Source organism: Curcuma longa, chromosome 21 (genome assembly GCF_044706935.1).
Source record: "Curcuma longa cultivar G26 ecotype Majalengka, Jawa Barat chromosome 21, ITB_CL_G26_1.1, whole genome shotgun sequence".
NCBI classification, from domain to species: Eukaryota; Viridiplantae; Streptophyta; class Magnoliopsida; order Zingiberales; family Zingiberaceae; genus Curcuma; species Curcuma longa.
This window is the reverse complement of record NC_133881.1, coordinates 1,761,887-1,785,048: the sequence shown is the minus strand read 5'-3', so window position 1 is coordinate 1,785,048 and position 23,162 is coordinate 1,761,887. Positions and strand designations below refer to the sequence as shown.

Here is a 23,162-nt window from a genome sequence, read left to right as displayed (position 1 = left end):
TGAAAGTGATCCATTCAGTTTCATATAAAATTTTCATCGATCATCTAGATAAATTGAAAAACACAAATGGTACACCATTTCCCAATTAATGTTTTAGAATTGTCTCCTCAATGTTTTAGAATTATCTTTTCAATGAAGAAAATTAATTAACGTTCTATAATTATCTTTTTATTAAAGAAAATTAATCTTTAATGATGTTCATTGCATTCACACATTATGAGTTATTAACTTCAAGTTACAAAGAGGCAAGCGAAGATTCAATCGAAATCTCGGGTTTTGATTGACAAGGTCCTCATCTGATAAACAAATTGATCCATGACCATCACCACAAATTTCTAAATCTAATTATTTGTGTCAGTAAATGTATGTGCTCAAATTTCAAAATTGAAAAAAGTTAGCTTGTTTCATGGAAAATATTATGTAGAAAAACATTTTAAAGTTTTTTGGACAATAAAAAAATATCTTTTAAGTTAAACTTTTCCCCTAAATTACAAGGTCTATAAAATTACCTAAAAGTAATTCAAATGTTTACTAGTATTACTATTTCTTAAGTTAGTTCATAAAACTGAATTAATTTAAGATAAAAATTTATTTATTTATTTATTTATTGAATTGATATGAATAGTGCATGCACATGGAATGATAATTTATCATGGCGATTTCAATAGCTTCTTTAAGGATTTTAATATTTTATCAAAATAGAGCTGAATTACTTGCATGACTTAAGAAACAAAATGCAACTACAAAGTATGAAGCAAAATAAAGAAATTATTGTAGCAAAGTTCACGTCGATAACACTTTTGATTACCTATATCTGCCATCTTTAATATACAAAGCTCGATAGTTACTATAGATATATACTGCAAGTTCACTTAGGTTATCATTGTACAAGAAGATTATTCACAGTGACGTTGATGTTGTTGGTTCTCAGTAAATCCTGAAAACAGAATAAATTTTTTAAAGAACATCCAGTTTGACTAGGAACTGGATACAGCAACACAGTGAGAAAATAAAATATTTCGATCCATAAAAAGGGGGGCACTGGACATACCTGCACAATTAGTTCGTCGGGAACATGTGGCAACACCTCGTGCACTCTATCTACCATAGCGAGTAACTCCGACATGTTACTGTTAACAGGGGATCCAGCTGCATTTCTGTTCAGCCTTAGGGAGGAAGATGGAGGGAAAGTAGGAACCATGGTATGAGAATGCCACTGATTCCAAGCGGAATCATGTAGAGAACCATGAGAAAAGTTTTCACTAACAGATGCAAGCTGCCTCATCATCATCTGAATCCCACCAAATCCTACAGATGTGACTGAACTTGATGAGCTAGCACCATCCATCCCTTGGTTCATCCATGGAGGGGTCAAACTAGGGTCATATGCAGCACCTCTGGACAACAACAACGAGAAAAAAAGGTGCATTTCAACATATATTGGAATAACAAACTATGCCTTATTTTCTTCATTATTACTGAGGAGCTGATTTCAAAATGACTACCAAATAATGGTTTTTACAGAAAGGACATAAGTTAAAGAAAGGGTTAGAAATGATAAATATCAGAACATGGAACCAATATATCTCTAATTAGGACCGACTATCAAATAAATGCATCTAATGATTAGACATGTCAGCCACAATTGGTTTTTCCAGGGTAACAATTGTAAAACAAGAGTGCAAGGAAGAAAAATAACCTCCAGATTGTATTAGAAGCGTTCTGTGGAGGGTTTGGAGGGGCTCCTAAGGGTAGTGCATGACCAGTAACTCTTGGTTGGTTCAATCCTAAATTCAGATGTTCAACAAGCTGCTGCCCATCTATAGCATTTCCAGAAGCAGACATTGTGCCTTCTTGAGCAATAGGAACAAATAATGGACGCCGACATGTTGGGCAAGAGTAGGCATCCGCCAAACCCTGGTCCAGCCTGAGATGTTATTAAACTCCAAATGAGTATGATAAAGGTCATTGGTTTACCACTACTTCACTTAACAGAGTAGACCCATACAAATACCATGCATGTACGAAGTTGAAAGTTCTGTACCTTGAACGAAAAAAAAATGTGTGACCATGCCTTTTTAAGATACAACTTAAATACAACAAAGATCATGAGTTATGGCAATGCCAAGTGGTAGGTAAAAACATAATACGCAATTGTCGGTAGCTCAGAACTTGTTGCAATTGGCTTAAAATACCAACTTATTTTCTAGATTCCCAGTGCCTTCGAGGCATCAGTTCAATTTCAACTCACCCGTTCTGGTTTAAGTATGTATTTTCAACATCAAACTGACAAGACAAGAACTAAAAAAATGGTTTAAAAGGCCAAGTTCCTCAATGGAAATGCTACATCAATCTGTAAAACATTTATAGTAATATGTATTGAAAATTCAATCAGTACACTAGACTGTATTGTATGAACATGGGATCATCTGATTCCCAAAGCATGATGAACCAGCAAGGATGCTATCTATGAACAACATTTAAAGCCATGTTAAAATAAAATGATAAACAAGAGAATGGGCGAAAATGACCTTTTAAGAATGTCAAGGGATTAAATTAACCATGAATTGGTATTTGAGCAAAGGATAGATCAAGCGTCAAATAGATCTTTTGTTAGTATATTGGCACAGTACTAGTTAGTTTTAGCATATGAAATGATGTCAATTTAACTGGGACAGAAAGTTTTAAAATTCAATTAAAAGAAAAGAACGAGCAACTAATACGCTACCAAGATCTAGGAAGTGCTTTCCCACAAAACCTTTCTCATACTGGTAAGAATATCTCCAGACAGTACCAGAGTAATCATTATATAAACCAAGAAAAGAGTCAACAAATTTGGAAACAAACAGTTAGACATGATCATCACTTAGGCCAGTGTTGAAAGTATCTTTCAATGAATCCAGCTGTTGGGGGACATGGTTATAAATGCAGGAAGATGTTCTGTTATAATATATCGCATCTTACTAGAACCAGAACCAAACACTACAGGAAACATCTGGAACTCATTGTCACAATATGTTAGAATAATTCCAAAATGTCACAGTGCAGTGCTTGATAAGAATTTGGATTCTCTTCAAATGTATCAATTAATATTTGTCACACAAGCAAAACAATTATCATCTAACGAGCAGAGGATTATTGATAGCACTGCTATTCAGAATTCATTTCTTAATGGCAGTGAGCGCTCTCAATCTCAATTGGTTTTGATGTCCCTGTTTAGACATTCATATATTCCCAGAGAATCTCAATCAGGCATACTTCTGCTCTTTCTAGACAATAGCAATGCGAAACAATTTCATGGGTAAATATTTAACCCAATAAGGTAGAAAATGATCGACAACAAGATAGATCATAGGTCATACCAAGATCTCAAACACACAAGATGGAATAGATGATTGCATGTCAGTTTTTTTCCCCTCATCATCCGTCCCTGCATTTTTCTGATTAATCCTTCTGCTGGAAAAAAAAAATCTAAGAAACAGTTTCAAGAAACATTGAAACAACATACTCGGCATATTGCACATTCATCATCAAAAGCACAGAGTTCCTCATATGTTGCATCAGGAAGTGCTGCATCAAGGGCAGTTAGGGCTCTCCTCAACTTAAGATATGTTCTAATTCGCTTTCCAATCGCACTAATAAGAGTCTGTTCACCTCAGAATGAAGGAATATTTTAGAACCAGAATACAACTTCCACAGATATAGTTAGTTCAAATGATATAAAAGGGATTCTGAAACGCTAGTTTACCACTTACACGCAAATTAAGAAAAATAACAACATCTACTAGATGAAATGGCAAGCCATGAAGCCACCAGGTCATAAAGTAATGGCCTAGTTCCATTAGCAATGTCATCATATCTAGAGTGAAACCACAATGGCTAATGAGAATACCCTTCCATTCAGACAAAGAACCTGCCATAAGAGTAGAATTAGATTTATGTTGTTTTGTCATATCAGGAATTGTACATCACCCTGGTATAAAACATAAAAACCAATGATAAAAAACCAGAGAAAATCCCAGCCCAAAATTTTCATATACCAAATGAACCATCGATAGTCTAAGAGTCTAACATAACAAGTTCTAAATTAAAATTTTAGGTGATACTGATGTTCTTGTTACAAGTTATGCACGCATCAAATTAAAAGTCAACTAATCAAGCAGGAGGAATAGGATTTGAGAATCATGCAAATAATATCAAACATTTCATGGCCTTCATTTACCTGCTGCCCTTTTCAAATATTCTGCTGTTTTCTGAATATCAGGATCTAAGCTGACTTTTTCATTTGAGTGTCGTTGATAAATCTCAATTAATTGAAACCCATGTACCATAATAGCCTACAAAGACAAGAAACATCAGATGAAGAGCAAGAAAGGATGATTTTGTTTTCCCTTTTGGTATGTTAGCATTTCCATAAGGTTGTTTGACTTAAACATATAAAATTTCTTTTAAAATGCTCTCAAATGTTAAATAGTCCACTATTGCTTTGACTTGAAGTGTTTCTTTATGAATCTGAAGAATATGAAACCAGTTATGCTGGTTATCCTGGCACAAACCATAAAGCATTATCCTATTTCATGCGCATGAAGAGGAACTTGACACAAAATGATAAACAAGTAAGAATAATTCTCAAGTATAAAGCATGGCTAGAGATGATCACCTGTAATGTATCAAAAGCTATACTTAAAGGCTCAAAGAACAACAGCAGAAACAAGCTAGAACTGTATGAATTGCACAACACCATACAAAGCTTCATCCTGAAAAGTCCAAAAAACAAAAGATCCAGTCAAATTTAGAAAAATAGATCCTGATGATGAAAATATGTTTCATTACCCTTCCTTTCAACCTATAGGTGACCAAACCAAAACAAAACCATATCCTACATAAAATTTCTATTACTTTATTCAGAAGAGAAACATGAGAGAGATAAAAAGTATTAAATGCAAAATTCATACACAGATATTTAAAGTTTAAAACCATGGAGAAACAAGATTTTGCCCTTAGTAAATTACTAAAATGACAGAAGAAATGGAGTGCTAAGAAGTACTATAATCATTTCAAAAAGCAAATGGATGGGCATCTGAATACAATTCCAACAAGGAGTTGTCAGAATTCGACTTGACAGATACAATCTATCCTTCTTGCAACCGACTCTTCTTTCTCCTTCCCACTATGTCATGTTTATTATTCACTAGTCCACATCATTGTAATCACACCCTAGAAGTCATCTTTGATGCCATTCATATACAAGACTTTAAAAAATTACTAAATTCGGCATTCTATATAAGCAAGAAATATAAATGCTACATTCTAAAAAGCAAATTTTAGGAGGCTCAAACAAAAATTTTCTTGGCCCATCTTAGAAGGCCATTGGCATCTTTATTAGCACCTTGAAAATTAGCCAGAAAAATAAAAAACCCACCAATGGTTCTTCCATATTACTGTACACTAATGGAGTTCCCCCTATTAGTACTCGGTATCAAGTTTTCAGCACCAAGCAAAGACCAGTATGTATCCATATCATCTAAGGGGTCAAGTTTGACTTATATCTCAGTCAACTAGGTATTAGTTTCACAAGGTAGTCCATCTTCAATTACACATGCATCTATTGCATCCCTTCTGCCTACACGCTCAACACCTGCAGAAGCCTTATTCAAGCCCCTACAACTTCTCAGTTTGTTGCAGTGACTGATACCAGTTACATTGGAAAAATAATCTCTGCTAAAACCAACATGTATGGTTTTCAGCTAAGGAACATGTTTGATTTACATCTCACATCATTATGCATCAGTTTCACCAAGGTGGGCAATCTTCAGTTACCATGCATATATTACAATAGTGCATCTCCTGCACCTCCATGCTCAACACCTAATGAAGCCTATTCAACCTTCTACAATTTCTCTGTTTGTGACATAGACATCTATCAGTTATTTTTTATCTCAATTCATGCTGTATATTTGAGTATGTAATTTCACATCATTCTGATCCCTATGCTTGGTGGTTTAGATCATGGTTTATGATATCATTCCGTGTTAATCAACACAGGCAAAAATCTCTTTCAACATGTAGCTTAGCACACCGAACTTTTGTAGACGAATCAAATGGATGAACAAAACTTGTTGTCATGTCGTGAACATCTCATTCTGCCGTCCTCTATATAGGGTTGGCGTTTGACTAGGGTTGTAGATGAGCCAGGATGAACATAGTTTTGTGTTGTTCAAAATTGTTTGGTAAGGTAACCGGGCCAAACCTAGCGAGCTTAAAATCAACTAAGTTGTTGAAAGGATTTTCAATCTTGATTTGATTTTTTTTCTTTCCTTTTTTTAAGTTTGAGTCTAATCCAAACTGCGTAATAAAGAATAAAGGTTTGCTAAATAGCTCCATAAGAGCCTATTAGTATGAGATGCCATATCTATACAATTCATGAAATAAAGGTGATTTGCACTTGATTTGATTCGTTTGTTTTCCTTCTTTGATGATACTACAAAAAAAATAGTTTGAAACTATAAGAAAATGTGCCAATATGTTAACTTTAATGCCCTGCACATGCATACGCACACACAACACCATGCAACAGAACACACAAAATTACAAGTGATAATCATAATGAATGAAAGGAAAGAAGTTTTTCATAGGAATAAATGATAATCATAGTGACTGTAAGTAAAGAAGTAAATTTGGAATTTCTATCAAAATATTGTCTAAACTGCATAAGTTAGAAAAAATATTATTGACTATCAGCGTCTGCCTTTAGTCACCCCTAATGACTATAACAAGAAGAGTTACCAAATCAAATCTGCAAGAAGGACCAGTAAGAAGGCAGAGAAAACACGGAAGTAGTTCGAAGGAGTCACAGAAGGAGAAGCATTTAATTTTTCAAGCCGATCTCTTGCTATTGATTGAAAAATCTGAGAACCAAAAGCAGAATGTTCCTGTTAGTCAAAAATTGATAGTGCAATTATAGCAAATATTCAAACAAGCAGGATATCCTCTTATTCATTACCTTAAGGGAACAAAGAAATATCAACCAAGAGGACCATAACATTAAATGAGAAATCTTTGGTGGCACAACCAATGGAAGAAAAGTTCCCTGTTTTCAGACCAAATACATTATGATTAACATTGCCAATATGAGAAAGCAATCTGACTAGTCATAGTTTGAATCAGCACTAATCTAATTCCTAGCTGCATCAACTAAAACATCATCAATGTTTGTAATATCATAAACCAAATTGTGCTTTTTAACTATTGAAGAGCAAATCCAAGAAACACAAAAAACAGATTAATCAACTTTTCATCACCACTAGCTTCAGCTAGCTCTTTCTTTCACTTCAATTGTATGGTGTAAATTGGATAAGTACACCAATTACTGATGCTATGACACAGATGACAGAAGACAACCTGAAGTGTTTCACAGAAGAGTTAGTTTGGTCTTAGGTTTTTTTGATTCTCTGACGCACAAGACAACCTGAAGAAGTGTTTTATAAATGATTTAGTTTTGGTCTTAGGTTCAATTGGTACTTCAAGAGTTCATACTACCATAATAGAAGAGAACATGATAATTTATCAGATTTTCATCTGAATTTATTAACTCATTTATCTTGGTTGGTTACTGTTTAAAACTCCAATTTTGAGTTTATAGGTACTATTTTCATATATGACAACCAAAATCCCAAATGTTGCCTTGGTGAAGTTGATGAACTAGGCAAGCAGTATTATTCTTGTGGTGAGAAAGGACCAGTGTTCAAAGGATAAATATCAGGAACGATACATGAATAATAGGAGTGATACATGCATAATACAAAATCAGCGAACCATTATATAATAAAAAAAGTCCCCAAAAATTGTACCAAACGTTCGTGTGTGCATTCAACTAAGTAGAGAAATTAAGACAAAACAATGAAAACATTTTCACATTTTAAAGTTTTGAATCTTAATCCATTTGAAATTGTAAATAAATATTAAAATTCTCAGATTTATTTAGATCAATATCCAAAGAAAATTAAGCTGCCATATCCTTAAGATAAAGATAAATAAACATAAAAACTGAATTAAGATAGTACTATCCTTTTATTGGTTATTTGCAAGCAATTTAACAAGATTGAAATCTTTGAGTTCTGACACTTGGTAAAGAAATCAGATCAAGTTGGCAACATCAAAAGATGCTAGAAGATTGTGATTATTTAGGAATGTGATAAGAATATGAAATCATGATGATCCATTGTTATAACCTTAAACCTAGAGATAGATATTTGTTAAGAGAATCAAGTGAATGATTGATATCAAGAGTATGATTGATTCAAGAGTCAAGATTATGTCAATAAAAATAACACAAATTGTAAATTCATGTAAAAGATATAGGTTGGCATAGTCAGATTATAAGGAGTTATATTGTGTGATCATACAAGTTTGCGCACCATATTGTGTGGTGATACGAATTTGCAATGATATTTATCATTTTGGACCACAATTGAGACCAATTTCAAAACCAAAATTTTGAACTCATTTACCGTTCACAACTTTTCACTTTACCACAACTTCTCTTGTCAAATATTGGATTGATAATGGAATCAAGCCATTGATAGTCCATTCTAAGCACTCATTTCTCTCACAGTTACAGTCTTGCAAGCTATGGCACCAAATCACGTCAAGCAAAACTGATCTCAACTATTCCCCTGTAGAGGTTAGCTCAAACCCCCAAGCCACCTACACGTTAGATGGATATCAATTTTTTTTTAGCAACTTTGTTTACTAGGTATTTTGACAATATGTATGTTTCATGTCAAAAATCAGAAGGAGAATCAACTATGGATGATTATGAAGCATGAAAAAATTGTAAAAGTTCTACAAATTCTTACAAAGAGTGACGAATTTCCAAGACCTAGTTAATCTCTTCTACCATTCTCTTGTCACATGCCAAATTTGATGTGAGCACATCTTGGAATATGTTGAATAATCCTAGTTAAAACACAAAAGGTATGGATAACTAAAATAATGAATTTACAAATTTCAGTATAAAAAGGCAAAGTAAATAGAAAACAAATAATATTAAAGTCGAAGTAATTGGCAGTTAAGATTTAACCTTGTATATAATGTAACTGATAAATCGTTCCAAAACTTTTCTAGTCTCTGATGAATTCAACTGGACAAAGAATAGCATCTGCGAGCAAGAGAAAATGCAAATGCTAAGCACAAAATGAGAAAAGTTAATACAATAAGAAAACTAACATCTTATGATTTATAGTCGCATGAAGATATAAATTCAGGCACTTGACCCCAAGAATCTCATCCAACAAAACATAAATTTAGTAAAAAAAACTTATTTTAAAACACCAGTGAAGAACCTCTTTTAAAATTTTCTGAATACAAATCTCATAAATGTTGCCTATCCTTCAGATAATGTGGTTTTCATGTCACTCATGCAGACTAATGCTCAAGTCACAAAGGAATATTAATCATGGTGCCAATACTCACCTCACTTGTAAACTAAAGTGTAGCAAAGCATACGTGAAAGGTAATTGACACGTAGATAAACAAAGAAATATTAATAAATACTATAGTGATACACACACACACATAATCCATTGAAGAAGTAATCCACGTATTAAGGCCACAATGATAGACAATCATAATAGACTCCTTAATTGATATATATATATATATATATATAAGATTGAGATCAGGTGTATTAGATAAAAACGCATTGAAGGTTAATCACAGGTTAGATTTTCCATAAGTAGGACAAGATATCAGGTATAAAAAGGTAGAGAAATTTTTTTTTTGAGCCTATGCTGGCGCTTCAAGGTGTAAACTTGTAATTAGATACTATAAAACTGTTAAATTTAGACAATTATGATTTTTTTTCTCGTTGACCAATCTTTCCTGATTGAAAATTTGACTTCAATCATTCTTCCTCTTTAAAGAATGGTGAAAGAATAACTAAATAAATCCTATTGCAGAAGACTTGAGACATTTTAAAACTACAATCAAGCACCTCTACGTAAGATGGAGAGGAAATTGTTCAATTCCTTGCATTTTCCATATATATTGCTTCCTGATTATTGCAACTGATAACACAATTTTTATTTAAATAAAAATTAAAAAACACTCCATAACAGAAAACATCATAATTCCATGGTGTAGTAGCTATTTTTAACCCTTGAATACATTAATTCTTTTAAGCCATTGTCATTCATGTAAGTAGCAGCTTCTCAATTAGTGATCTAGTGATCACAGAAGGCTTTCAAAATCCAGAATTAGCTTTGACAGGATATAGAATCAAGTAAAGCCTGACAGGTTAACTTGATAGCCAGGATGGTTGTGACTTCAAAGTCTGAGAGTCTAAGAGATACATGATGATCACAAAAGACTTCAAAACTTCACTCCCTTTAAACCACTGAATCTTTGTCCTATTGTTGAAAAATCAAAATCTCTTTATTCAATAATATATTTATCCATCTTAACTATTCCCTCATTTTTGCCTCACTATTAAACTCGCACCATCTTAATCAATTTTGATAGGAAAAGTTCTGAAGTTCATCAAACTCCTACAGACTCCTAACTTAAGGATTTCTATTGAATTGTGTCGTAATCAATTCTAGAGCTAGGTTGGATAATGGAAACAAAAAAAAACTAATAAACTGTTAGTGAGGGTGAGGTCAATCACGCCTAATTGATGTTATTTTTATCCTCATCTCAAATAATGAGCAAATGTGTTACAGAGGCGTAATCCAGTTTTGTTAGAGCTTAACAGAGAAATTGATGCAACCTATGACCAGAAAAAGGCACACAATGGAATTGACGCAGTGCTACCTTCAGCAGTAAAACCACCAGAAAGTAGACATTGATCACGAAATTCACAAGCAGAACCACTATGACATGAGAGCTCAGAAGCAGCTCCAGAGCGCGCCCTGCGTCCTCCAAGGAACCTCCCCCGGCTTCCCGACCAATCAGCCCATCTGCCTTCATCCCTTCAAGCGAGGAAACCGTCCACCACTGCAGAAACACGAAGCCGACCGCAGTGCTGAAGGCCGAGAGGTACAGATAGTTAACCGCCATCCGCGCAAAATCCTCCACCCGGATTCACCGACCACCGAGAGCCCCAAGAAGAAGCCGCGCAACACCACGTCTCCTGCGCTGAAAACGGCGCGAGGCCATCAACCAAGGGATCCAGACCCTAGATCGGCGTTCGAAGAAGACGAATGGTTAGGTGGCGTAAAACGACTGTTTAAGGACCGCCATTGTTGCGCGCTTTTCCATCTCCTTCTCGATCGACTCCCTTTGTTGAATCTTCTCCACGGAGAAGGATTCGATCCGATCGATCGCCCTCTCCTCTGCCTGAAACGAGTGATCCTGCGCTGGGCGAAAAGACTGGCCTTCGATCGGCAATCGCGATAAACAAGAAGCGAGCAACTTCAGCGCGTTGCTATGCCTCTTTCAGAGCACCGACCCGTTGCCATCCGCTAACTTCTTTGCTCTCGTTCAGAATTTAGAATAAATATCTCGTCGCACATGTCTCTCACACCTGTTCTAGTAGACCCGCATTTTACCCGGTTTTCCAGTAGATCGATAGGGAGAGGCTCGCTTTGGGACCATCGATCACTCTCCATGAGACGACCAATCGCGAGATGGGTATCAAAAAACGTTTATAAGCCATGCGATTACGTGTAAAGCCAAAGCACTAATTTTGAGCCTTACTGACAACGCAATCCTCGCTCATGACCGTAAGAAGCGATTTTATTGGGAAAAGTTTAAAAATAATATTTAAAATCTAAAAAATAGTATTGTATTTTTCATTTTAAAAATATTTTTAGTCTAGCAACTAAAAATCAATTACAATTTATAGTAATTATTATAAAGTGTTAAAGTGATTTTAATAAAGTTATAATAATTGGAATCAAAGTTTAACGATTTTGACAAAGTTAGTAGAAATGTATTTTAATATATAATATTTTTGACTAATTTAAATTGATTTTGCTCAAATAATTGAGAGGCATTAAAAAATAAGATAAAATATTTTTTTAAATAGAGTGTCGATCAAATGAAAGTGAAATTAAACTTATTTTTAAGACTCAATTAAACTTTGATTATTAAATCTCAAAATAAATTATATAATTTTAAATATTTATTATTGTGGGTCGGTATGACCTAGCTCAGAAAGTTAAGATCTGATCTAAAAAGATGACACATCAGGCAGAAAATATACTCGCTGGGTTGATTGGCTTGGTTCTACCCCGATGCGACCACCCCAACTCAATATGTTGCTCCACTCGGGCGCACAAGCTCAACTCAGAAGGTAGCTCATGTCGGGATTCGACACCCGAGTCGGTGAACAGACTCGCCTCAAGATCCCATATTTGATCTCCTTCAAGACCTGCTTAACACTCAACCGACTCTACTCTGATCCTGTCTCCCTGGCAGACCGTTGTTAGAAGGACCCAGACAATCATGTGATTAACCCACTCCATCATTAATGTGGCATAATGGTGTAATATGATGTCGCGTTGAAATGAATGACATGACTTTTCACTACTGCGCACGATAATGGGATGTCCTTCTTACCTAAATGGATAACGAACTCTTCTAACAGAATCTTCATTAGAGATATCCTTCTTAATTAAGACAAGACATATTTCTCTTATTCTCTCACTGGCCTCTATATATATCCTCTTTATCTCACAGAGACAGGTACGCATACCCCTACATCCGTGCTCCACAACTCACTTCTTTTTCTTCAATTCAGTGAGAAAAATTGATTTGAACGTTGGAGTAATTGAGTTAGAGCACCCATGACCTCCGTTCTCACTTTCTTCTCTCTTGCTGTGCAAGTTTCCTGTTCATGGCTATCAGGTACCACCTTGACTGTCAACTTCACAACTAGGTGCCCGATTACTCGTTTAAAAGGAGATCTCAATCGGAACAATTATATTATAATACAATCCTTGAACAATTATTTGATAAATTTAAATAGTCCACCAATTAATATATCATAATTTTATTTCGACATTTAATTAAATTGTGATCGAAATTTATAATTCGCACAAAAAAGGAATTCTGTTAGCTCAATTGCTGTCTGTCTCTCTCTCTTTTATTTCCACTAAGGAAAAGCAAAAGAATGGTTGAGAAAAAAGAGAAATAAAAAGGAATTTTCTATTTTATTTTAATTTTTTAGTCCGTACAAGTACAGTATGTCACTCGCTAGAAATCCCGATCTCTTCACACGCACACCTTCGTCGAACAGAAAGAAATTGAAGCAGCGAGAGCGCCAACACTCACAGCGTAAGCATGGAGATGGCAGCGAGCGTCTCCTCGCTGGGAGCGAGCGCCCCGATCCGCGGAGGGGCGGCGGCCCCTCCGCGGAGCAGCCGCAGAGCCCTCTCCCAGCGTCCGTATCGGCGGTGGAAGACGCGCCGGAGGCGGAAGAGGAAGAAGCGTACGGAGAGGGCGAGGCGGGAGGCGATGGAGTTGGGCAGGAGGGGGGAGGCGGCGCCGGAGGCGGCGAAGAGGAGCTTGAGGGCGAAGGGGAAGAGGACGGACGCCAGGATCTGGAAGTTGCTGTGGCCGCCGCCGGCGAGGAGCGCATTTAGCTTCCCGATCAACGCCAAGTGGACGCCCATCGATTTCTCCGCTTCGGCTCCGATCGGAGCAGAGCACTCACAATGCTTGCCCCCCTCCTTCAACTTCGCTCTATATTGTAGTACGCAGAAAGCAACAGGTTTCCAAACCCTTCGTTTGGTGCCACGTGATGATCCATTAGTAGGACGAATTTCAGTTTGCCTGCCAAGTTTTCCGTGCTTTCCAAAATGCTCCATAAATTTTTAAAATCATAAAAAAACCCCCTTCAAATTCAAATTATTAATTGATAAGAATCAAAATATATTCCTTATTTTCAAAAATACGTTCCTTTTATATTATTACAGTAATAAAATTATTATAATATATAATAATAAATAAATCATTTTGATGAAATTATTATACTTTTTGTTAAAATTATATTTATAATAGTATTATAAAAATTACTATAATAAAAATTGTGATCCAATATTATCAAATTAGTGAAAATTTATAGCATTATCATTTCATTAAATCAGATCTACCCTGCACCCGCAGAGTGTCTCTCCGTCCAAGGCTCAGTTCACCACCCACCGCCTCATGAACTTGTAGCCAATCACAGACTGGGGAATTTGTTCGCAAAAGATTGTGACCAATCCATGTTCGACACGTTGGCGTTGTGGTGCAGGGGATCCTCGTAGGGATCCACCTGGTACTCCGACGCGGTGGGCCCAGGGGTTTGTCTCCTCTAACAAGCGACGCAAGGTTGCGTCGGGTAAAAGCCTCGCGTCCAAATCAAATGAGAGTTGGATTAATTTCATTTCAGCCATTTATTTATTTATTTTTTTAATTTGGTCCTAAAACTAAAAAAGAAAACTAATTTCTTCTACCCAAAACGATATTTTTTACAATTAAATGGCAATAATACCCTTGCGGAACCCGCTTGCTTTATTCTAGGGTTCCCTCGAGTTCGTCAGCTCCGTTTCTCTCTGCTTCTCCATCTGCCTGCCGATTAGGGTTCGCTGGCACCATGGATGCACAGAGAGCTCTCCTCGACGAGCTTATGGGGGCAGGTGAGTCTGTTTACCACCACTTCGTGACCTGCATCTGTTGAATCGTCTAAATTCGTTACCGTGGGATTCGGCAGCTCGAAATCTAACTGACGAGCAGAAAAAGCAGTACAAGGAAATCCGGTGGGACGATAAGGAGGTGTGCGGCGCGTACATGGTTCGATTCTGCCCGCACGATCTGTTCGTAAACACGAAAAGCGACCTAGGTCTGTGTTTCGTTGGTCATTTCTTGAGTTTATTGATTAATATGCTGTCACGAGCTCTTACGCTTTGTTGGCTTATTTCAGGAGTTTGCCCTAAAATACATGACCCGAAGCTCAAGGAGAGGTAGCTACTGTGATTAGTAAAACTCCTTCAACTTTAAACTTAAAATTATAACGAACTCCTTCACAATGTTTTTTAATTGGTTTTACTTTGTTCTATTGTTCATTATCAACATCTTTTTGCCATTCAAAATAAATCCCTTTTTCTGCTTTCTTCCGTCCTGGGGCTTGCAATTCGGCTCTGCATTTAGACTCCTTGATTTAGGCCGCCATCTTTATTTTTGAGTTATAATTGGAAGAATGCTTTGAACCTGCCCATTTTAATTTGCATGTAGGAGGAACTTTAAAATGAATCTGGCGTGCTTTGATAAATAAGACAATTGGAGTTCTCTGGATATTGCTTTGTTTTTCTTTTGAGGTAACTCATCCCAAGCTCGATGATCTACATTTCCATGTAAGCATGGCTGGATATATGGTTATCACTTTAATCAGGTTTCCTAATCATTTCTCATACTTGTAATCCAATCTGAACCTTAGAAGCCGTTGCTGCTCCACTTGAGGACTGTGATCATAGCTAACTATATGAATGCAAATTTTTAGTTGTACAAACAAAATGCATTTATGTTCAATATATAGATTATCATATTGATTATATGTATAGCATGATGAAACTTTAATTAAAATTGATTTAAGTTGCTTTTAATAATACTAATACTTTACTCTTGTATATAACTCAATGGGGAGATAAGTTGATGTAACTAACCTCAGCCTCAGCTAGTTGGTACAAATAAGACTTGATGATGATGATGATAGTAACACCTCTTGAGAGCTATATGTGCCACATGCTATTGTTGATTTGATTTGCGACTTAGAAGCTGTTAATTTAACTTTGGTTTAGTAATTCAAGAGCAATTCCAGTTGCATCAAGATCAGTTGTTTATTCCCTCTTTGATTGGCTAGAAAGTATGTGTTGACGCTTGAAGGCAGCACTGTATTTTTTCTGTTCACTTAATTCACAAGGTGCCTTTTGAGAATTGTTAATCTCAGCTTCTGAACATCACAGAAACTTCAAGTAATTGATGGCATTGTAAAACTTGACGCTGTATGTGTCATGGGTGGTGCAGTTTGAACTTTGAAGCATTGTAAACTTTGTACATAGTAGCTAATCATTATGTTCATACTGCCAATAAAATATTATCTGATTTGATTAAGCTCTCTTTATATGAGATCATGTTTTATGCAATGCTAAAATCTGTAAAAAAAAAAATACTTATAATTTTGGGGAGATGAAGAGGTTCCAGGTCAAAATTATAAACAGAGATATAAAGTTAAGCTGTCTAACCAGCTCTTAAGCGACATCGTCTTCTTTGGACTGTTGTGGATTATGAATGTCATGTTAAATTAATTTCTCTTGTTAGATCTTTAGATAAATTGGCATATCCAAGGCAAATGATACATCCATGAGTATAGTCAGTGATTGGTAACCTTTTTGGAATCTATGTCTGTTATGTAGAGCTTTGGAGACAAATTTACAAATTTTGATTTGTCTATGAACTTTTGATTATTAAGATATGACTGTTCTTCAAGTAGTCAAGTTCTTCTGCTATTAAAATTATACTGGATATGTATCTCTTACATTCACTAACTTTGAGAAAGGTTGATCTCTACTTTATAAACTACAGTAATTTTGTCAAACCATTTCATGAACCATCTACTTCTAATTTATAATGATTCAGTAAGATGAATATTTTTCTTCTAGAAATTAGGATGTTTAATTCTCCCTATTAATTATTGGTAGTTGAACTGAGAGCGTGAACTGCCTAAGCATGGTTGTATCCATGTTTATGCAAGTATAATGAATTTCCTGCATTGCAGTTTTGAGAAGTCCCCTAGACACAAAACATATGTTCCAAGGTTTGAAGCAGAGCTAGCACAATGGTGTGAGAAGCTGGTGCACTTCTTTTACCTATCAATCAGTTCTTTTAGTAGGCAAATTCTTGTCAATTAAAGTGGCAGTAGCATGTACCACAGGTGATGGATTTAGATAGGAAAGTCAGACGTGGTCGGGAGCGGTTAGAACAAGAGGTAGAGGCAACGCCTGCTCCAATCCCTACTGAAAAATCTGAACAGCTTACCTTATCTATTCTATCATTTAGGAATAAGTATTGAGCAAAAATCAAAAGGGCACCCGTTATTTTCATTATCATCAAAAGGGCTGCCTATGTTGAAAAATACTGAAAGGATGCTCCATCCTTTTTAACTAATTACTAGATCGGCCCAACAGGCCAACACTATTGTAGCAATTTTGGTTAAAATTGTTCCAACGCTGATTGGGTCTTCTAGAAACAAAAATTAGTTCAGAATATGACAACAAACCCACAAAACAATTAATATAGCGAACAGAAGGTAGCTAATAAAGTTCATATAAAAGTTTGAATCAGTTCAAGTTGTAATAAATTAATTTAATTGATAAAGTTAAAAATTGACATCGTATAATTAAATAGGTGGATAAAATTAAGAAGGAAAGTACAATAGAAGATCCAAGGGAAATGAATAACTATAAAACAATGGCAACAAATTGTGAGCTTAAAGAATAACAAGGTCTTTTATTGAAAAACTAAACATACACAGCCTAAAGCCAAAATGAATTTCCCCATATTGAAAACAAGAAAAAAAATGTTTTTAAATTTTGAAACCTTATCCTTGAATCCAAGTAATCGCTAAAACCAAGATAAATGATTAAAATCAACTCGCCTAGTGTTATCTTGAACTCAGCATCAAAAATCAGCTTGAAAAGCAATATGTAACAAGTTAGACTAGCCAGAAGAAAAGTATTACATAGAAAAGTACCTGTTTTCATTTATCTTGACTGTGCAGGAGAGCAAAGTAGACCTGAGGCATCTGCTCCCACCACTGCAAGCTCACAGACAGAGCAGAGATGCCCCTCAACAGAGGGTACAAACCGAGCTCCACAATAAGGACAAGAAACATCTTTCTGCCCCCGATAAATAGGTACATAAGTTTCCCCACACACAACAAAAGGATTTCTGTAATCATAATTGAGCTGATTAGCATCCTGTCTATCACCAACATGTTGAAGCACCTGCCTTGCCTTTTTTGCTTGGATTTCAGTTGGGCCGTTCTCCAGAAGCATCCTGGCAAAATTTGCTGCTGTAGCAAAATTTCCTCCCTTATAGCAGATAGTCATAGCATTAGTGAGGACTAGCCTTGAATGGATCTTCTGAAGCTTACAGTTGGTGAAATAAGCTGCAAGTTCTTGCTGTCGAACTGAATTGTCCTTAAGTTCCTTTCTTTTGACCTCAATTTTCAAGCCCAGAACATACTCTCTGGCAATTTCAATCAACTCCTTCACTTCATCAACTTCCCTTCTTGAGTCCACTACAATAAGCGGAATAGCATGCAAAATATTGAGAAATAGGCGTAGAGCCTCTGGAAACTTTCCATCTGTTGTGGCTCTGTAAGCTGCCTTTAGCTTCTCATCCATCTGGAAAAACTTAAATACGAGTGCTGGTGGTCCTCTCACATTAGGACTTGCAGACTCACTCCAATTTCTCTCAACAGCAATTGACATGGCTGGAGCGGAAGCAAATGCATTCATATAGGTATGACTTCCCAGAAGAAGATCCATGAAAAGTGGCTTCAGAGGAGCAAAATTTTTTATACCCAATTGTCGGGTAAGCAAGCGCATGGCTGTATCAAAATTTCCAGCAGCTACATGCTCACCTGCAAGAGATGACTTCTGAATCCAGATTTGGCTAACAGGCATGCCAGGGGTAGGGGCAACAAATAATGAAGTAGCATTTCCAGAAGCTTTTGGTGTATCAGCATCTGGTGGTAGTTCCAAATCCTCAAGGTCCCATCCTCCTTCCTCATTATCTTCATTTGGAATTCCATCATCGAGTTCTGCAGTTATATCAGCATTCTGTATCATGTCATCCACATCAACAATGTCCAATTCCTCATCGCCCCAGTCAGCATTGCTAGCATCTTCCTCTTCCTCATTCCCTGCCTTACCAGTGTCCAGCCCATTGTCAAAAATACCTCTCATTACCCTCAGCAATGGCCAATCCCCACAGCAAATCAGAGATGAAGGCGGCAGGAGAAGAGAACGCTTTTTACCCTCAGGTAAAGTGGGAACATTTTCACCCAACTCAGTAGCAAGCCTGCTAGCAATTTCCTCGAGTCCATGACTCACAGCTGTCACATATGCTAGAGGCAAATGACCAGCATTCTCCAATATCTTTATACGCTCATGGACATCACCAAGATACATGGCATTGTGGAATTGGCCCATAATATCATTCTTGATTTCAGCTATTCTCAGCATTTTGGACAGCTTCTCCTTGTTACCAGTTATGAGATAAAGAAAAGATAACCTCTCAAAATTCTTTGTCCTCTGATATGCATACTCCACAATGCTAGTATTTCCTTGTCGAAGAGCCTCAATACCCAACCTGTACCAGTGATCCTTATCATCAATCTCTTTTGCTGAAGCAACAGCAATTTGAATGTTACCACTCTCAAGAGCTAGGTTGAATCTAGTCTTTTCATCTTTCACAAAATGGAGAGCCACTTCAGGAAAGCCTTTCTGCTGTAGATATGAAATGACAGCCTGACCACAAAGCTGTGAGTTTCTGATCATATTCATCACATGATCATAACGTTTATGAAACAGGGAGAGCTTGAAGACATACTCTGTTGAATCAATTGATATCGCATGGTTCTTCCCATCTCGATCCAAGCAATAGATATTGTTTCCAGAAACCTTGGTTATGTAAATAGTGTTGTCAAGTGTTTTTATTATTCCACCATCTCCATTAGGAAGGCAATACTTGATATGATTTAATGTTGTATAGATAAACACACCTTTGTCATCCCATGCACCACTTTTCACACGGATAGTTTCATGCAATGTGCAACGGTGCACAAGTTTCTTATCAGCAATTACTATCGTATGTTTACCTAGCAAAGCAACTGACTCCATGTCACTTGACCACACAATGTATTTAACAGATGGAGTTTGGAGTTCTCCTAGTACAATCCTCTGTTGGAGGTCAAAAATAAGCACCCTGTCCTCAGCCCTGCACAACAGATTACCAGTGCCAGCATAATATATAGCATCAGTACCAATTGGCAGAGGGCTCTTCTTTACAATCTCATTTTTAAGATTCTTAACTATGGCTTGATTGCTACTCTTATCAAGAACAGCAAATCTATTACGAGCTATAAAAACAGCTGATGCTCCTGCTCCCTTCCTTGCATCCTGCATATAATCACCTTTTCCAGCAGCATCTTTAGGAACAATATAAAGCTCGTATGATCCACCATCCACATCAGAACAGATCAAGACAGCATTCTCAGTGGGGCTAAAAGACAATGTTCTAGGTCCTTGGTTCAAGCTAACTGAACCAGGTCTTCTTATGGGAACAACCTGATTGTCCTTCTGAGATGAGAACTCGTAGACTCGCAAGAAACGATCTTTCACATAGTATAAAGTATCTCCACTAACAGAGAAAGCAGGTCGTTCCCTCTCCAATTTGAAAACGATCATGCCACTATCATGACCAGCAGCCAGAAGGTTCATATCAGGGTGTGCTGCAAGAATCCAGAATCGATCATGTTCCCTGCGAAATGTCTGAATACCTGTTCGTTTTGTAGCATCCCAAATGCGAATGCTTTTGTCTTCTGAGTTAGATACAATGATATCTTGCTTTGCATGAAACATCACACAGGAGACATTATTCATGTGACCTCTCAATGTGTCCACCTCCCAAGCTTTTGTATCTGCAACACAATGGATATTTAATGGGGCACAACTTGTTTGTCAGAATTTCAAAAACCACTGTTGCAGAAGTTTATAATCTTTTTTTTTTCATTTCCATCCTCAAGAAAGTGAATGGTTCTAAGCAAGTAAGCATCTATATATTCTTCATATTTTATATAATATGAAAATAGGAATTCACACAACTCTATTGGAAGATATCCCATGAAATATGATTTTATCTGGAGTGAAAAAATAAAGTTTAAATACTCTTATAAAGGATGCAAGGAAGTCAATGATTCAACAGACAAATATTTTCAAAGTTACCATTCATTCTCCATAATTTTACTTGTCGATCATCTGCTCCAGACACGATAAGCGGCAAACTAGGATGGAACGATGCCCAATTGACTCCACGATCATGACCTTCCAAGACATATTTGACAACAGCATCAACACCACCGAATAAATCTGAGTTTATCTGACCCAAACGCAGGAGATCATCAGCTGGCGCAACCTTTTTCCTAAGGGCACTAATATCCCAGACACGGATAGTTTGATCCAGAGATGCAGAAACAACCAGATCTTCTTTTGGATGAAATGAGGCACACATCACATAGTGGTTGTGCCCTGTCAATACCGAAATACAGGTCCGAGATTGCCAATTCCAAATCCTAATAGTTTGGTCATCACTTGCGCTAACGATCCATGGATGCTCATCATGGAATTGCACAGTGCGAATGTAATCAAGATGACCAAGGAGAGTAAACAAGCACCGGTGTGTCTTATAATTCCAGACCTTAATCTTATAGTCATCTCCTGCAAATAAAGCATCTCCGTCAGAAAACAAATACATGTAAATTGACCTCTTGAGGTTATTGAAACGGATCTGAACCTAACAAATTTGAAAACGTCAAAGAAAAGCAAGGCAAAAAAACAAAACAGCGTATTCCTATCTATCGTCCAGAAGATTTGATTTTCAAATAAAAAGATGCATCGATAGCAATTTCATCTAGTCTCAAGCTATCAAGCATGAAAGCTGACCAACTCTGATCACAGACACAACGAGCAAAATAGAATGTAACGCCAGGGCAAGTAGATCAAAGGAAGGCTGGGCGAGATCTGATCTCATACTTGACGAGCAAAATCGAATGCAACGCTAGGGCAATCAGATCAAAGGAAGTCTGGAAATTGTAAGGACAAAGCAACAATCACCTCCGGAGACGAAAAGGGGTTGGGATTTGTGGAAGTGGACTCCGCGAACAGGGCCGTCGTGCTCGTCGAAGCGGTCGATGAGGGTGCCCATGCGGTAGTCCCATAGCTGGATAACGCCGCTGTGAAGGCTGGCAAGCACCCATGGCCGTTTGCTGTGGAAGCTCACCCCCTTCACCCGGTTGCTCTTCGTCTCGAATTTGGTCAGCATAGCTGCAAGATCGAAACCACACGAAACAAAGAAATCAGATCTAGGGCTCAGATCGGAAGTCGGATCTGGAGAAGGGGTCTTCCGACCTGGAATCTGAGAACCTGATCGCGAGATTAGATCGCTCCCGGAAGAGATCTGGAGGGGGGACGAAGAACTGAAGAGGGTCGCCCGACGACCGGTGGAGGAGAGATCTCTTCTTTCCGGCTAAACACTTCTTACATTTCGCCCGTCCCAAAATTTATATAGTCATATTACTTCGTTTTCAATCGCAGCGTTTCAAGTTGGTCCTAAATATTTACCATTTATGCAATTACCCCCTTCAAAATATTCTAAACACAAAATTAGCAACTCTCTCCCGTCCGACCAATTACCAAATAAGCCCTTGGTATATCAACATGCCGAATTCGACCCCTCCATTCTTTATCTTACTGCTTCGTAATTAGAGCCGTCAAACGGGCCAACTCACGACGGAGCGGGCCAACCCATAACGGGTCCATTATATGGCGGGACGGAGCGGATCGACCCACCAATTGGATGGATTACGAAATCTCCAACTCAACTCAATGCGGATCGTGGGTTAAGCGGGTCAACCCGCGAGCCTATTAAAAAATAAAAAAAATTTAAAAATTTTAAATTTTAATTATAATTTAAATTGATTAAGTTGAAATTTTTAAATTTGAATTATAATTTTTAAACTTGAATTGTAATTTAAATGGATTAAACACACTAATTCATTAAGTTTTCTATTTTAATTTTAAAATTTAAAATAAATAAATAAACTTTCTCAATCTCGCGGGTCAATCCAAGCCCGTCGCGGGCCAACCCACGCGGGTCGCGGGCCTAGGTGGGACAACCCATCTAAACCCATCTTTAATATGGGTTGATAAAATTTCAATCCAATCTGCCTAAATTATTTGATGGGACAGACCAACCCGTACGGGCCTAATTTAAATTGACGGTTATATTCGTAATTCATCCAAAGAGAATTAACCTTAGTTGCTTCAATGAATGAAGTTTTAGATTTGTTTGTCAAACTGAATTCAAAAGTTTTAGAAAAACTGATCTGACAACAT

The 23,162-nt window shown here is 37.0% G+C and overlaps 3 protein-coding genes across 4 annotated transcripts; 1 reads left to right on the top strand and 2 right to left on the bottom strand.

Annotated features, from left to right (window-relative positions):
• Window positions 1-759: 759 nt before the first annotated feature.
• Window positions 760-11,449, bottom strand: LOC141814676 (E3 ubiquitin protein ligase RIN2-like). The gene is made up of 12 exons (XM_074702614.1): window positions 10,813-11,449; window positions 9,083-9,160; window positions 7,004-7,090; window positions 6,787-6,908; window positions 4,661-4,757; window positions 4,223-4,337; window positions 3,756-3,913; window positions 3,509-3,646; window positions 3,363-3,430; window positions 1,700-1,927; window positions 1,052-1,397; window positions 760-937 (listed from the first exon to the last, which is right to left on the bottom strand). The coding sequence occupies exons 1-12, from the start codon at window positions 11,056-11,058 to the stop codon at window positions 881-883; spliced, it is 1,740 nt and encodes a 579-aa protein (XP_074558715.1). The 5' UTR covers window positions 11,059-11,449; the 3' UTR covers window positions 760-880.
• A 3,061-nt stretch (window positions 11,450-14,510) lies between these two features.
• LOC141814467 (uncharacterized) lies at window positions 14,511-17,053 on the top strand. The gene is made up of 5 exons (XM_074702428.1): window positions 14,511-14,624; window positions 14,699-14,827; window positions 14,909-14,948; window positions 16,760-16,835; window positions 16,916-17,053. Exons 1-5 carry the CDS (start codon window positions 14,582-14,584, stop codon window positions 17,051-17,053), a joined length of 426 nt encoding a protein of 141 aa, XP_074558529.1. The 5' UTR covers window positions 14,511-14,581.
• A 633-nt stretch (window positions 17,054-17,686) lies between these two features.
• On the bottom strand, window positions 17,687-22,285 carry LOC141814384 (coatomer subunit alpha-1-like). 2 transcript variants are annotated; one of them, XM_074702338.1, is made up of 4 exons: window positions 22,176-22,285; window positions 21,882-22,091; window positions 20,994-21,485; window positions 17,687-20,689 (listed from the first exon to the last, which is right to left on the bottom strand). In XM_074702338.1, exons 2-4 carry the CDS (start codon window positions 22,087-22,089, stop codon window positions 17,745-17,747), a joined length of 3,645 nt encoding a protein of 1,214 aa, XP_074558439.1. In that variant the 5' UTR covers window positions 22,090-22,091; window positions 22,176-22,285; the 3' UTR covers window positions 17,687-17,744. The 2 variants fall into 2 exon arrangements, with proteins under 2 accessions (XP_074558439.1, XP_074558440.1); XM_074702339.1 differs by having other exon boundaries at window positions 22,191-22,281.
• Window positions 22,286-23,162: the final 877 nt, after the last annotated feature.